Consider the following 17,513-nt stretch of genomic DNA (forward strand, 5'->3'; position numbering starts at 1 on the left):
GTTAATAATCTATGTTTGAGTTTTGGACTGCTGGGGGAAATTCATATTATGTGCCCCTTCAGTGTACACCAGTGGTTCTCAATCCCTCATGTACCCCCAACAGGCCATGTTTTGGGAATTTCTCTTAGATTAAATTGCTGTCCAAAATACCAAGCCATTGACTCTGATTTAAAGCACCTATGCAAAATAAAGGAAAAACCTATAAACATGGCCTGTTGGGGGTACTTGAGGACAGGGATGAGAACCACTGGTGTACACAGATCTGTACTTCCAAAAATCATTTTAACTACAAATCTCTGTCCAAAACAACCGATTGATAACACGCCATTCATTTGTCAAGACTTTAGCTATAATACTTTTTTCTATTAACTGGATTATTTTCCCTTTCTATTTTTTACATTATAGAAAGAATGGACAAACTTGGCCCAGATAACCAGACTTAGGGATAATTATAATGTTTTCATTTTTCTGCAACCATGTGGAGCTGCACTGTCCTGCCATTTTGCAGTATTTGTGGCTGTTGTCTCTGAAATAATATACTCTAATTTATATTTAAAACCCTTTTATATTGTGGGCCAACCAAGCTGCTTACAAATACATACTGAACAGCCTCTGAACAATATTTGTGCCTTTTGTATTTTAGATAATACACATTCATTTTTATTGCAAAGTAAAACCTGCCTTGTTTCTATTAGTTGCCTATTCAAGTGCTCACATACTGTTATATTGCTTGCCAATAGCTACAAACCACATACCTGAAGTCTATATTTTGAATATTTTGGGAATAATTGGGTATATATGGATGAGAGGGGGTGCAGGAAATGTGGGATTGTAGTACTGAAGTGTGTTTGAAATTATTTTATCAATAAAATATTCTAGAACAAACTTTTTTAAACCTACTTCTACTGTCTGTGAAAAAAATCACCCATTAGTCCATAGAAATAACATGAACCAGCTACAAATGAAATGTGTTCTGCCAAACGAATTAATCAATCTGCTTTTATTAAAAAAAAACAACTCTACCTTTTGCATAGTTTAATTTATCTCCTACATTTTAATTAACTGAAAAATGATACTGAACTGGTAGAACGGGGTGTAATTTTGTGTGATACATTTTAACAATTTGATGATTATATTAAGTGGAGTGCACAAATCACACAGATTAGAAATGACTGGAAGTTGGATTGTCTACAATAATATCTCTTGCTTCTTTTCATTTAGTGAGCACATAGAAATGGCCTAAACTCTTCCATTTGAAGCCAGACAGCTATTAACAAGGAGCATTGACATTTAAATTATAAAATTCTATATATGTGTATATGAATAGACCTATCATCATAAAACATTTACATTTCAATACAAATTTGAATAAAAAAGGGCAGACTTGATGGACCACTTGGTTCATTTCTGTCATCACTCTTCTATGTTTCTTCTATCTTTCCACTCTTCTATGTTTCTAATAATCAGGTTTCTTTAATAAAGCTTACTACCAGGGCAAGGTTTTGGTGATGTCCAATGGTGTGATGAAAACTATAACGCCACACCTCAAATACTTCCAGACACCTTGGAAAATGGTACCTAAAGAAAAGTTGTGCATGATGTTTGTACCAAAAGCTATATTACATATGCCAATGCTTGTTTTGACTTATGTTCACAATAATTAAAAAAAAATCTCACTTTACGTTGTGCAGAGTTTTTTTTTTAAACAATTGTTACTTTTTTCATTGGCCTTTGTAATATAGCAGAATGTACATAGAACATTGAGTGTACATGGGGAGGAGCCTTAGCGCTACCTAAAATGAAGATGAACTATACATATAATATGGTCATACAATTTGTTTTTAAAGGTTAAATGTTATCCATGACCTTTTTAAATTTATGTATAAACAGCTTTGAGACACATAAAAAAATCTAGCAGATTGTCTTGCTGTTTTACAATAAAATATGATAATTCTGATAATATGGATGACGCATTACTTAAAGCGTATGCCATTGTTGTTATTATCTTTACAAAGATGGATGGATTTCATTTAAACAATTAGACCTATAAATGTAGGTCATCAATCAAATAATTTAAATTTACCTTTGCCTGTAAAATTGTAAAGTTTATCAATTTGTACACATCTTTCAAAAACAGCTTTAGATGTTTTGATGGACTTGTAAGACAGAAGGCAATCCCTAAGCAACCAAAGTTAGAAAATGTTGATGAGGTAGTTTTAAATTGATTATTTCTACCCTGTGGTATGCATTTAGATATAAGCTACTGCAGTTCATTGTCTATGGGGCGCTTCTCAAAAGAAGAAGCGAATTTGAGGGTTGGTGGAGAATTTTTTTTTGTTGAATGGATTATTTTCAATCTAAGCACTAAAGATCTCTATGTGTATGTATTTTAAAAATTACAATGAAAATCAAAATGTCTTATTGGTTTTCAAATATATTCAGTTTTAGTGGATACGTTGTTCTAAATTAACATTTAATATTGTTTTATGAAAAATAGAATCTGTAGTGTAATGGTTGTTTTTGCATGAACCACAAGCTAATTATCACCATTTTAATGTCATCTAGTCATGCACACAATACAATCATTACATTATAAAATTGAGCAAATCTGTCTTCATTCTCATTATGTACTTTGTATAAAAGCTTTGTTTAAGGCAATATAAACTATAAAAGCATTTTTTAGGTAATATATGGGCATATATTTTTTAAGTTTCTTTTGGCAAAGAAATCAAATTTTTTTTATTTGTATTTTTTTAAAATCACTATAGAATCATTAATAAGTAAAAACAGAACCATCAGTATAAAATACAGTATGTTAATAACGTACCTGTACTGGGAACCATGACCAAGAGTAGCAGACACCAAGTCAATAACAGAGACTTTGAAGTCCCCATTATGTGCAGGATTCAATTCCGTCAGTGCCAATAAAATATCCAAGCGAGCATCCACAAAACAACTGTATAATAATGTATGGTGCAGGGGTTTTAAGTCAACTGAACTTAGGACAACCCATACATGACATTGTTCAGTAGTGACAAACAGATACCATCAGTGTACTTTTTTTTTAATTTTCTTCTTAAACAATTAGCTAGAATAGCTACAGTGCTGGAGTTATGACACATAATGTAAATATGAAATTCAGGCTAATTGGCAGAATGAGGAGTGACTACAGATACATAAGATTGAGTGTTCTGGGTGGTGTGTTGAGGACAACAGAATAAGAGATTAGTGTGTATGTTAGTAATTTTACACGTGTTAAAGAAACTTTTTATCATAATATGTTTAAAAAATGCAAATTTTTTTCTGTAAAACTTTGTTTTAATACATAGATACATGCTTTTACTTTATGTTGTCATTAAGTAAATTAGTTATTTGCAGGGTGAAAAAAATCTAGCAGCCCTAGAACCTTCGACTAAGGTTAAATAAACAAATAAGCAATGGCAGATGCCATATTTTCATTCCCAAATGGTTCACTTTAAATGTAAAAAAAAAAAAATGTTTCTAAGAACACACAGTATATGAGTTTTGAAAAATAACAAAATTCTTTAATGTCTTCTCTCTCAATTCTTTAAGAAATGCATAAAGAGAATTGAGGTAACGGAGGCCGATTTATTAAAGAAGTTGGGAATCTTCACACACATTTTTTGTGAATTTTTACTTTAATTATCCAATCACTTGAAAACCGGAGCTCTGTTTACTTCTGCATCTGCATACAACTTGGTTACTGAAGTGAATATCCTTTCAATTCATTGTGTGAAGATCCTCAATTCTTTTCATAAACCATCTACAATTGTATTATCACCTATATGGCCTTTTTTCCCCCCCAAAGGTCTTACATTTCATTGTCCATAGAAAATTCCATAATGGAATCAGAAAGAGGATCTAATGCATATTCTAAACCTGAAATAAACTAATGCAGCCACATCTAAGGACTGGAAAGCTGAAATATATAACATTTTTATAGATACACTTTCATGCCCAACCAAAAGCATTGATAAAAAACATTTAAAAAGCATAAACAGTACATCAATGCAATACATGCATATTATTCCTTGTTTTAGCCCTTTAAACACCCTACAGGTAGAAAAATATACCGGCTGAGCTGCCAAAAATAATCTCAACTTATAATTTCCTGTTCCTACATTCCACAGGTTTTTGTGGAGTGAAATTGCAAGAAAATGTATCAGCCCTGCCCTGCTGTCTTTTGCTCATCTGCTGAATCTCCTCATATTCACAACATAGAAAGTAGTAGACATGTGCGTTCGTTTTCGTCCGAATGCAGTTTCGTCCGTATTTCGGGTATTTTCGTTATCGTTTTAACAAATGAAAATGAACGCGCAGAATCTGAAATCCGAAAGATCCGACATAAAAAATGCTTTATTTTTGTTTTCTTTGCTACAACAGTTCGATATAGATAGGAAATTCGACATAACGCTGACAATAGCAATGTGTGTCTATCGAATCTGCTGTCGAATGTGCCTAACCTTAACTCTATTAGTCCAAGATTATTCTACATAGAGAGGAAAGATTCGACATAGAGAGAAAAGATTCAACATTATAGAGACAGTGTTGGGGGTAGACCATTCGACATGAATGATGAAGATTCGACGAAACAGCGAAAAACATACAAACTTTGAATCTGTCATTAAAGGCTTATGGTGTCTGTCAAAAGTTCTAAGATTCGACGGACCAGCTAAACTGTACGGCACTGCAATCGTACATTTCCAGTCACATGCTCGGCCCACAGGTTATAGAAGCATTCAAATGTTGGCTGACCAGTAATAATAATTTATAAATATAATTATTACTAGTGTCATACAACATTAGAATTCTTCTATAGTTTGTAGACGGAACATTCGACCGGAAATGTACAATTGTGGTGTCGTACAGTTTAGCTGCTCCGTCGAATCTTCTTAGAACATTCGACAGACACCATAAGCCTTCAATGACAGATTCAACCTTAATTAATTCGGATTTTCGGACAAATGCATTTTTTAACGAAACAAAATAAATAAAAAAAGAATTTCGGGAGTAACTAAATAAATGTATTTTTCGGACAAAAACGAAATTCTGAAACAAAATATTTCAGTGTGCTCATGTCTAGAAAGTAGTAGCCCAAGATAACAACTGGGAGGTCTGATTAGGATCTTTGAGATAACACAGGAAATGTGCACAGTATAGCTCTAAATTTCTAACAGGATCAACCGATATTATTTTGATATTTTTGAACAGATATTAACCACTTGCTGACAAGGCCTTTTCTGGAACTTTTTGTTTTAAAATAGTATTTTTTAAAAGCCCCAATTTTTAGCAGAGACCCTAGAGAATAAAATGGATATCGTTGCAATATTTTATGTCACACTGTATTTGCGCAGCGTTCATTCAAATGCAATTTATTGGGAAAAATACACTCTAATGAATAAAAAAACAAACAAAACACTAAAGTTAGCCCCATTTTTCTGTAGCATTAGAAGGATGATGTTATGCCAAGTAATTAGATACAGTACCTAACATGTTATACTTTTAAATTGCGCACGCTCGAGGAATGACGACAAACTATGGTACTGAAAAATCTCCATAGGCAATGCTTTAAAATGTTTTAAAGGTTACCTATTTATAGTTACAGAGGAGTTCTAGTGCTAGCATTATTGCTCTCACTATAACGATCGTGGCAATATCTTAAAAAGACCCCAGATCTCTCATTTACCCTTAAAAGCAAAAAAAATTACATTTTACCTTTAACAAAAAATAAATAAATCAGTCCTTTAAGCACGTGAGGCGGAAGTGACATCAGACACTGCTCCGGTCCTCCAAGGGCATAGAGCCAAGTGGGGGCTATCTTGCCCTCACTTGACTTCCTGCTCAGGCATCAATGGGATCATATAAGGCTCCGGGCTTACCAACAACTCAGAGATGACCAGAAAGCGAGGGAAGGGGGGCACCTCTCCCGCCGCCTCTAAAAATGATCCAAAGTTGAATCCACTGCTGGGACCACTTTTATCTCAGGCCCCGTACACACGACCAGTTTCCTCGGCAGAATTCAGCTTCCGACCGAGTTTCTGGCTGAATTCTGCTGAGAAACCCGGCCGTGTGTACACTTTCGGCCGAGGAAGCCGACGAGGAGCTCGGCAAGGAAATAGAGAACATGTTCTCTATTTCCTCGTTGTTCTATGGGAGAACTCGGCCCGCCGAGGTCCTCGGCGGCTTCAGGGCTGAACTGGCCGAGGAACTCGTTGTGTTTGGCACGTCGAGTTCCTCGGCCGTGTGTACGAGGCCTGAAAGAGAATCACCCACAGTACAAAACAATACTGGGGTAATGGCAGCTAGCTGCTGCCATAACATCGGTATTTAACGCCAAATTAATTAGGTAAATGTACTGTGGGCGGTCGGTAAGTGGTTAAAGAAAATTTTAATGCTCTAGTTAACAGAGTAAAAGGGAGCAAATAAGAGTTGGGAATTGTTAGGTTGTTAGGGATGACACACACTTTAAATCTGTGATATTCACACAAGTGCAAATCTATTTTATTATATAGCTATATTTGACAATATTATGTTCATTACATTTTAGTTCCGACACTGTGATTTTTTTTTTTCAAATAACTAAAAGCTTTTTTTTTTTACTCTTATTTTGTGAATGTATTTGCCAAAAGGTAATCCATCTAATGTCTTTTTTTCAGAACATTGCACAGTTTTTGTACAGGTGACATTCATTTAATAATAGTATTCAAACCCATTATTAATGGGAGAGGAAATCAATTCTTGGAAATTCTTTTCCTGAACTTCCTTTCTTTAATGTATTTATTTTTTCAAATAGATACAGTGGGTACAACATTTTTATTATGAGCTAGTAAGCAGGGTTAAACATCAATGCCACTGTGGGAGTCACAATGTAATATACGTTCTGCTGCAAACGACTTTTTACAAGCCTTTGCTGTTCCTTTGATGCTGCCGAACAATTGGCAGCAACTAAAAGAACGTGTGCTGGTGTAGGGAGTGGTAATGCATGTTACTCTGCTGTGTACAATTAAGTTATTAAGATTTTTTTATTCCACATCTTTCTGTTTGTACATTCTGTTCGGATTCATTTTCCTCAAGTGCTTGTTCCTGCCACATTCCACATACTGGTATGGTAAATTCCATCTAATCCATTCACTGTTTTTCCATTCAAGATAAAAAAAAAGCTGCATCTTCAAGGCAAACTGGCATGTTAAATGTCCTCAAACATATATAATTTGTCTTGTTTATGGTAAATGCAGCTGGGAAGCTGAATTACTCACTCACGCGTACACACGACCGTTTTTCATGTCATGGAAAAAAACACAATTTTCTCAACGTGATTCCTCTCAAGCCTGCCTTGCATACACACGTTCGTGATAAAAAATGCTCGAGCAAAGCTTGGTGATGTACAACGGCACTATAAAGAGGAAGTTCCATTCGAATGGCGCCACCCTTTGGGCTGGTTATGCTAATTTCCCATCTCATTTCCGACACTTATTTTTATTGTTTTACATAACTTGCTTGAACAAAGCAAGTAGAAGAAGATGGCCCAGGTGAGCTTCAAGTGTTTGGCTGATCCGCACACCACCAAAAATAATAGCGGCTTTGCGGCAGACGGCGTGGCCTAATGGATAAGGCGTCTGACTTCAGATCAGAAGATTGAGAGTTTGAATGACTTTGTGGTCGATTTCTATGCTGCTTTCCAGTTCCTGTGATCTTTTTTTTTTATAAATTTCTTTATTAAATGTTTCTCTTTTCTCATATTCAAATATATCTCTCATATTTCACATGTATCAGCTTACTCCAAATTTCTATAAAATCATACAAATCATTTCATTACAATTACATACATTATATTTATACATTATATGCATTTAACCTCTTTCTTAACCCTTTCTTCCGTTGGTGTAGTTCCATCCCAGTTCCATACCCCCCTACCCTGAAGCCGTCGTCACATTCTCTATCCAGTTTGCCCATACCTTTCCATATTTCTCCCCATTTCCTCTATTACAATATGTCTCCCTATACAGTGACAGATTGCTATTTACTTAGGGCCAGATCCACAAACGAATTACGCCGGCGTATCTATTGATACGCCGCGTAATTTCAAAGTTCCCACTTCGTATCTTTGTTTTGTATCCACAAAACAAGATACGACTGAATGAGGGATCGATCCGACAGGCGTACGTCTTAGTACGCAGTCGTATCGTAGGTGCATATAATTACGCCGGCCGCTAGGTGGCGTTTCCGTCGAATTCCGCATCGAGTATGCAAATTAGCTAGATACGGCGATCCACGAACGTACGTCCGGCCGGCGCATTTTTTTACGTTGTTTGCGTTCGGCTTTTTCCGGCGAATAGTTACCCCTGCTATATGAGGCATATCCTATGTTAAGTATGGCCGTCGTTCCCGCGTCGAATTTTGAAAATGTTACGTCGTTTGCGTAAGTCGTTTGCGAATACAAGCTGTACACTCACTACTTTACATTGTAGCAAAGTGTAATTTTCTTCAGTGTTGTCACATGAAAAGATATAATAAAACATTTACAGAAGTGTGAGGGGTGTACTCACCTTTGTGAGATACTGTGTGTGTGTATATATATATATATAAATTATAGAGAGAGAGAGCGCGAGCGAGACAGAATAAGAGAGAAAGTTTTACAGATAAACATTTAACATATGGAATGGACTCCATAAGCCCAATGAGTCAGCTAAGCATGTATCTGATAAAACCCTCGGATGCAGCACACTGATAAAGGATTAGTCCCTGCTGTAAAAACTCAGTGGGGTAAATTTAGAGCCTATTCACTTTGCAAAACAATTGTTCATTGAGCTTAGTAAATAAGATATGCTGGATTTTTTTTTTCTTGTTCAAGTATATTATTAAAGATTGTCAGAAACCATTGAATAAAATGTGTGAAGAGAAAAGTTTTATATTGTTACATTATGATAATCATATTACAGGAAAGTATATTACTTGTCATAAATTACACCATAAACTGTTTGGCCACGTACACACGGTCGGTCAAAACCGATGAAAACGGACTGAAGGACCGTTTCATCGGTCCAAACCGATGGTGTGTGGGCCCCATCTGTCAGTTATCCTTCGGTAAAATTTTTTAGAACTTGCTTTAAAATTGAACCGATGGACACCTAACCGATAGGTCAAAACCGACGGTTAGTATGCAAAAGCATCTGTTAAAAACCCGCACATGCTCAGAATCAAGTCGACGCATGCTTGGAAGCATTGAACTTCATTTTTCTCAGCACGTCGTTGTGTTTTACGTCACCGTGTTGGACTCGATCGTTTTTTTAACTGATGGTGTGTAGGTACATCAGAGCATCAGTCAGCTTCATCGGTTAACCGATGCGGACGGTCCGTTCTCATCGGATGGACTGATCGTGTGTACAGGGCTTTATAGTTAAAGATGGAAACAAAACATAAGCATGCAGTAGATAAATACTAATCTTATCTAAGCAAAAGTCTATCTTATATTTACATTTTATGTATTATTGCTAGTATAACTGGAATAACATGGGAAAAGATTATGAATAATCTACTGCTGATGTGGGGTCCATTTATCGGCATATTATTATGTCATCTCAACCTACTAAAGTGAAAAACGCAGTATGGAGAAAGGGGGGGGGGGTGCTCACAATAATGAGAGAGAAAAACGGGTAGGAGAAAAGGAGATAGCATTCCCGGAAGGGTAGGTTACTCCCAGAGGGTAATTGTATCTATCTACACTTATAACGTTCACTACCACTGTTGGTAAACAGTGTTTAATCCATGGTTTCCATAGACTGTTAAACTTAGTTAGCCGCTTGTTAACCGCCTCTTGCACATTTACGTCTGCAGAATGGCACTGCTTTGCAAAGCGATGTACAGGTACGTTGCTTTGAATATGCCACCATGCCCATGACCGTGCCTCAAAGCTGCAAAACAAGGAGATGCCTGTGTAAACAAGGCATTTCCCTGTTCTGCCTTGTGACAGGACACTGAACTACTGCTTCCTGTCATCGAGAGCAGTGATCAATGTCGTGTCACTGGTAGCCCAGCCCCCCACACCAGTTAGAATCACTCCCTATAGAACACACTTAACCCCTTCCTCGCCCCCTAGTGGTTAACCCCTTCCCTGCCAGATTGCTGTATAAATGACAATGGTCCCAAAATAGCGTCAAAAGTGTCCGATGTGTCTGCCATAATGTCGCAGTCACGATAAAAATCACAGATCACCGCCAATACTAGTAAAAATATATATATTAATAAAAATGCCATAAATCTATCCCCTATTTTGTAGACACTATACCCTCTGCGCAACCCAATCAATACACTTATTGCATTTTTTTTAAACAAAAATATGTAGAAAAATACGCATTGGCCTCAACTGAGAAAGAAATTCGTTTTTTTTATATATTTTTGGGGGATATTTATTATAGCAAAAAGTAAAAAAAATATATATTTTTTTTTAAATTGTCGCTCCTTTTTTGTTTATAGCGCAAAAAAAAACCGCAGAGGTGATCAAACACCACCAAAAAAAAGCTTGAAAAGAAAGACGTCAATTTTGTTTGGGAACCACGTCACACGACTGCGCAATTGTCGGTTAAAGCAACGTAGTGCCGAATCGCAAAAAATGGCCCAGTCATTAGGCAGCCATATCCTCCAGGGGTCAAGTGATTACATCAACAGTTTTTATCTAAAGCTTCCATCTTTGTGTGCAACAGAGATTGTTTCATTCTATGTTTGGTTTCGGCTATATTCAGGGTAGCCATTTTTTCAAGCTTGAGCTATAGTTTGTTTAGCAGCTGTTAGGAGCTGTATTAATAATTTAAACTGTTTCCTTTGTATGAATTCCAGCCTTAGGTTTAGGAGGGCCAAAGCTGGGTCTGGAGAATTAGTGCTTTCGAACAGAAATAGATTTCCAAAATGTTGAACTACTGGGCAATTCCACCAAATATGAAAATGTGTGCCCACATGTGTGCCCACGGAAACAAGAAGCCGAATATTTGGAACATACTTTAGAAATTCTAGCGAGGGACTAAGCACCACCGTGCTAAGTACTTTATATAGGTCTCTACTGCTGTTACATTCAGTGACAACGATTTCGTGATTGACCATATTTTGGACCCATTCTACTGTATCAATAGTATGAGTCAAATCTTTCTCTCATGTGGCCACATTTGAGGGTGGGGATGCATCTGGTTTATTGAGCAATTGGGAATAGAGTGTTGAGAGCCTTTCCAAGTTCCCCTACAATGTGGATCTTTAAAGCAAATGTTTTCAAAAACTGAAAGGTTAGTCAAAGCAATTCAATTAATCAATTTTACCCTGTGAACTTTATGTAGTTCATATGGGCTTCCCCAATCTAAATTATTTTGTTATTTGCATATTTTTTTACACCCCCTTTCTTAAAGGGGTTGTAAAGGTAAAAAATGTTTTTCCTAAATAGCTTCCTTTACCTTAGTACAGTCCTCCTTCACTTACCTCATCCTTCGATTTTGCTTTTAAATGTCCTTATTTCTTCTGAGAAATCCTCACTTCCTGTTCTTCTGTCTGTAACTCCACACAGTAAGGCAAAGGCTTTCTCCCTGGTGTGGAGTGTCGTGCTCCCTTGGACTACAGGAGAGTCAGGATGCTCTTTATGTTGCAGATAGAGAAAGGAGCTGTGTGTTAGTGGGTGTCCTGACTCTCCTGTAGTCCAAGGGAGGGGGCAAGCACGACACTCCACACTAGGGAGAAAACCTCACATTACTGTGTGGAGTTACAGACAGAAGAACAGGAAGTGAGGATTTCTCAGAAGAAATAAGGACATTTAATAGAAAAATCAAAGGATGAGGTAAGTGAAGGAGGACTGCACTAAGGTAAAGGAAGCTATTTAGGGGAAAAAATTGTACCTTTACAACCCCTTTAATACAAACATTGCTGGATTTTATTTTGAACCTTTAGAACACAATAAAAGGAGATGGACAAGGTGTTGGTTGGAACACCCAAAACTCAGGTTTGGATGGACTGAATGATGCTCTATGGAAGAAGATTTCTGTTGTCTATTTACCTAAAACAAGCAGTCAGACTACTACAGGTTCCCCTTAGAACTAAAATATCACTTTTGAATTGATGGACCCTTTAAAAAAAATTGGTCTACGTTATATATTGCATAAAACATGCCTAATACAGTAAAATTCACATCTTCAAATTTGTAAAATACCAGTAATCTACAAAACATTGAACAGCTTCCTCATATGAAGGGATTGGGTAAATTTAAGGAAATTGTGTGTGCCCTGTATAGTTTTCCACTTCCTCTGTGGTTAATTTGAATACATTTTGACACTCAGTCACATGGTTTATGTGCTTAACCATTATGTTTCAGGTGTAATTACTTTCTTTTCACGTGTAGTAAACATAACAGAAAGTAGTGACTCATTTATTTTGTATGTGATGTACATGACAGGTTTGTGCATTATATATTACAAATAGTTGAGAAGGTATCACCTTTGATGTTAGACACATTCCATAGATTTCACAGTTTCAGTAGCATTTTCCCTTAAATCCTAATAGGTTCAAATGTTAGGTTCAAACAATGTTAGGTTCAAATTTTTCAAGTTTTTAATTCATTAAAGTGTATTTTTTCTCTCAGAAAATTGCGTTTGAAAGACCGCTGCACAAATACAGTATGACATAAAATAATGTATCAACCTCCATTTTATTTTCTAGGGTCTCTGCTAAAAAAAAAATATCCATATAATGTTTGGGTGTTCTAATGCCGCGTACACACGATCAGGCTTTTGCTCGGCCAAATCACATCGGAATTCTGATGGAATTCCATCGAAGAATAATAGAACATGTTCTATATCTAAACTCCGATGGAATTCATCGGATTTTCCGATAAAAAAACTCAGATGGGGCTACACACGATCGGAATATCCAATGGAAAAAGTCTGTCAGACGTTTTCCATTGGGAATTCCGATCGTGTGTAGGCGGCATAACAGTTTTCTATTAAAAAATACAGATTTTTACTTGTAAACAACAAATGTCAGAAAAAGGCCTGGTCTTAAAGGGCATAATTACAATGTACGGATATATGAAAGGGGACTTCAATAACTTTATAAACTGTTTAGTCTAAGGTCCATGAAGAGGACATGTGGCCATGATTTGAGGGCAGAAGAAAGGAGGTCTAACCTAAAGCCTCATAAACACGACCAGACTTCTATCGGACTTTTCAGTGGATTTTGGTCCGAATGGACGTTGGCCGGGAACTTGGTATGCATACACACAGCAGAACATTTTCAGACAACTTTCACCAAATCACGTGGTTTTTCAGCTCTCTACCGCCACCCTTTGGGAAACTTCTGCTATTGTTGTCTGATCTTTAACATTGGTTCTGAGCATGTGTGTTTGTACTTTGGACTTTAGTCTGATGGATTATCCTCCATTGGACATTTGTTGTTGGAAAGTTTGAGAGCATTCACAGCGAACATTTGTCTGTTGAAAAAATGAAAACAATTGTCCAATGGAGCATACACACGGTCAGATTGTCCGATAAAACACGTCCGTTGGACCGTTGTTGTCAAAAAGTCAGATTGTGTGTGTATGGGCCTTTACATTGCGGAAAGGACTCCTTTCTATTATAACAGCAAAAATGTTGAACTTCCTCCCACAGTACTAGTACGCAGTACTAGTTGTTAGTGTCAACTTCAAAAAACGTTTGGACTTCTTCCTCAGGAAGCAGAATGTACAGGGCTATAGGAAATGGAAATGTAAAACACCACGTGCTTCCATTCTTGTGTTTTTCCAAGTTGTTGAGCTGAGTTGATTAGCTTTTATATCCTCATTTATACATCCTCATGCTGGTCAAACAGTTTGGGTGACTCGTCAGGAGGACATGGTGGGGCTAGGGAAGGAGTGACTGATGCCATTGAGCAGAGGGAAGAGGACGCCTTGGCAGCTGCTTTGCCAGACAAAGTACCCTGAGCCTGGGTGAGAGAGGATGAGGACGGCTTGGTCATACCCTCTACCAAGTCTTCGGCATGTTGCGGCTCAACACGGCCAGCTGCCGAAAACAAGGATGAGCGTGTCCAACGGCCACGTGCTGATGAGGATGCACCGTGTTCATGCCCAGCACTGTTGCCTCTAGCCTGCTTGCCCTCGTGACTCTCTGCCTCTCCTTGTTGTCCTTCCAAACATACTAATAGCCTGCAGAGGACAAAGGCAGAACACACACCTCGAGGAAATGTGCAGTACACACCAAGTAGCTTTAGGTGCAAACTACAGAGGACACGTGCAGTACACAACAAGTAGCTTTAGGTGCAAACTACAGAGGACACAGGCAGTACACACCAAGTAGCTTTAGGTACAAACTACAGAGGACACGTGCAGTACACACCAAGTAGCTGCAAACTACAGAGGACACGTGCAGTACACACCAAGTAGCTTTAGGTGCAAACTACAGAGGACATGGCCAGTACACACCAAGTAGCTTTAGGTGCAAACTGCAGAGGACAAAGGCAGTACACACACTACGTAGCTTTAGGTGCAAATTGCAGAGGACACGGGCAGTACACACCAAGTAGCTTTAGGTGCAAACTGCAGAGGACATGTGCAGTACACACCAAGTAGTTTTAGGTGCAAACTACAGAGGACACGGGCAGTACACACCAAGTAGCTTTAAGTGCAAACTACAGAGGACACGTGCAGTACACACCAAGTAGCTTTAGGTGCAAACTACAGAGGAAACGTGCAGTACACACCAAGTAGCTTTAGGTGCAAACTACAGATGACACGTGCAGTACACACCAAGTAGCTTTAGGTGCAAACTACAGAGGACACGGGCAGTACACACCAAGTAGCTTTAGGTGCAAACTGCAGAGGACACATGCAGTGCACACCAAGTAGCTGCAAACTACAGAGGACACGTGCAGTACACACCAAGTAGCTTTAGGTGCAAACTGCAGAGGACAAAGGCAGTACAAACACTACGTAGCTTTAGGTGCAAACTACAGAGGACACGGGCAGTACACACTAAGTAGCTTTAGGTGCAAACTGCAGAGGACAAAGGCAGTACACACACTACGTAGCTTTAGGTGCAAACTGCAGAGGACAAGGGCAGTACACACACCAAGTAGCTTTAGGTGCAAACTACAGGGGACACAGCCAGTACACACCAAGTAGCTTTAGGTGCAAACTACAGAGGACACAGGCAATACACCACGTGAGAATACTGCAGCTAGCACAATCACCTGCCTGCCAGTAAATTAGGAATAGCTGATCTAGCTAAACTATACAGTGTATAAATATATGTACAACACACGGGATGCATATATATCCTCTATACACTGTAACTTTAACTGACTAGCCTGCCTGCTTTATCTACCTAGAAAAAATGACACTGTCTCTCTCTCTCTGTCTGTCTTTAACCACCGCCCCAACACACTACACAAGGCCAACCTGCAGGCGGCCTTTTATAGTGTGGGGCATATACTAAACACCCTGAGCCATAATTGGCCAAAGCCACCCTGGCTTTGAACAATTATGGCCCTCTGTTTTTTGCGCGCTGTGATTGGCCAAGCATGCAGGTCATAGTGCATGCTTGGCCAATTATCAGCCAGCAATGCACTGCGATACCGCAGTGAATTACGGGCCATGACGCGCCACTCAAATTTGGCGCGAACGGCCCGTAACGTTCGTATTTCGACGAACGGTCGAACATACGATTTTCGTGTCGAACATGGGTTCGACTCGAACACAAAGCTCATCCCTAATGGACAGATCACGCACCAGTTACGATGGAGTTAACCTTAATGGGGAGGACTCAGTCGTCAGAGTAGAGATGGTGGTTAAATGAGAGTTTATTACAGATCCCCCAAATCATGGAAGAGGTGACCAAAGAAATAATGTGGTATTTCCAGACAAATGATAATGAAGAAAGCGATGCGGGAATAATATGGGAAGCCCATGAATCAGTAATTCGAGGGGTCTTAATTAAACATGGCTCCCGAGTAAAAAGGGCTAGAGAAGAACAAATAAAAGAATTGTTAGAAAGGATACCGAGATTATAGATACAGCATAAGAAGAGGTTTAGGAATTAAGAAGACAAATAGCAGATCTCCTTCGATATAAGGCGGAAGCGGTTTTACAGCATGCATTTTCTAGCAAAAAATATGGATTTTAACTTAGGCATAGGCATGAAAGGGTTAAATACCCTGTTTGTTTATAAAAAAAAGGGAAGGAAAGTAAAGAATTTATAAAAAAAAAGAATATCTGGATGCGTGACTAGACCCATTGGGGTCTACCTTGGCGTTGAGAGGCTATTGCACACCTGGGTATGGATTGTTTAAAGGGATCTGCAAGTTATCATCACACTCAATCCTGTTTTTGAACTTGGAGGACACTTTTCTTCAACTCCACTTAATTTTTTCACTTATTTGCACAGCTGAAGAGACTGTGAAATATTTGTGAAACTTTATGCGCAGTTTCTGTACAGTTTGGGTTATCATTTCACAATTTATTGCACATTTGCACTTTGATCCAGTATTAGCACTATTACATTGCATTGGCACTTCGTATATATTTATGTGTGTGTATATATATATATATATATATATATATATATCACTTTATATTCTGTTGTATTTTATTGGGCATTTTAGAGTGTACATATATAGCGCTGCTCTCCTTTGTTATCTTGGCTGTGTGCTTAGGGTCATTGTCCTGTCGGAAGATGAACCTTTGCCCCAGTCTGAGGTCCAGAGCTCTGGAGCAGGTTTTCATCAAAGATGTCTCTGTACATTGCTGCATTCATATTTTCCTCGATCCTGACTGGTCTCCCAGTTCCTGCCACTGAAAAACATCCCGACAGCATGATGCTGCCACCTCCATGCTTCACTGAAGGGATGGTATTGACCAGCTGATGAGTGGTGTCTGTTTTCCTCCAGACACGAGGTTCGTCATTCCGGCCAAATCTTTGTTTCATCAGACCAGAGAATTTTGTCTCTCATGGTCTGGGAGTCCTTCAGGTGCCTTTTGGCAAACTTCAGGTGGGCTTTCATGTGCCGTTTACTGAGTGGCTTGCGTCTGGCCACTCTACCATAGAGGTCTGGTGGAGTTCTGCAGAGATGGTTGTTCTTCTGAAAGGTTCTCATCTCTTAACAGAGATATGCTGGAGCTCTGTCAGAGTGACCATTGGGTTCTTGGTCACCTCCCTGACAAATGCCCTTCACCCCCGATTGCTCAGTTTGGCCGGGCGGCCCAATCTAGAAAGAGTCCTGGTGGTTCCAAACTTCTTCCATTTACGGATGATGGAGGCCACTGTGGTCATTGGCACCTTTAATGTTGCAGACATTTTTCTGTACCCTTCCCCAGATCTGTGCCTCAATATCATCCTGTCTCAGAGTTCTACAGACAATTCCTTGGACTTCATGGCTTGGTTTGTGCTCTGACATGCACCGTTAACTGTGGGACCTTATATAGACAGGTGTGTGTCTTTCCAAATCATGTCCAATCAACTGAATTTACCATAGGT

General features: G+C 38.5%; 1 protein-coding gene across 1 annotated transcript in view; it reads right to left on the bottom strand.

Moving 5' to 3' along the window:
- LOC120914549 (mucin-2-like) overlaps positions 1-17,133 on the bottom strand; it is a 36,640-nt gene extending 19,507 nt beyond the window's left edge. Inside the window, exons 1-3 of the mRNA XM_040325226.1 lie at positions 16,970-17,133; positions 2,828-2,956; positions 2,084-2,178 (exon numbers count right to left, since the gene is read on the bottom strand). Of these exons, the coding sequence (XP_040181160.1) occupies positions 2,084-2,178; positions 2,828-2,956; positions 16,970-17,133 (388 nt within the window). The remainder of the gene's footprint in view (positions 1-2,083; positions 2,179-2,827; positions 2,957-16,969) is intronic.
- Between the last annotated feature and the right edge of the window lie 380 nt (positions 17,134-17,513).

The sequence above is a fragment of the Rana temporaria genome, chromosome 9, assembly GCF_905171775.1.
Source record: "Rana temporaria chromosome 9, aRanTem1.1, whole genome shotgun sequence".
NCBI classification, from domain to species: Eukaryota; Metazoa; Chordata; class Amphibia; order Anura; family Ranidae; genus Rana; species Rana temporaria.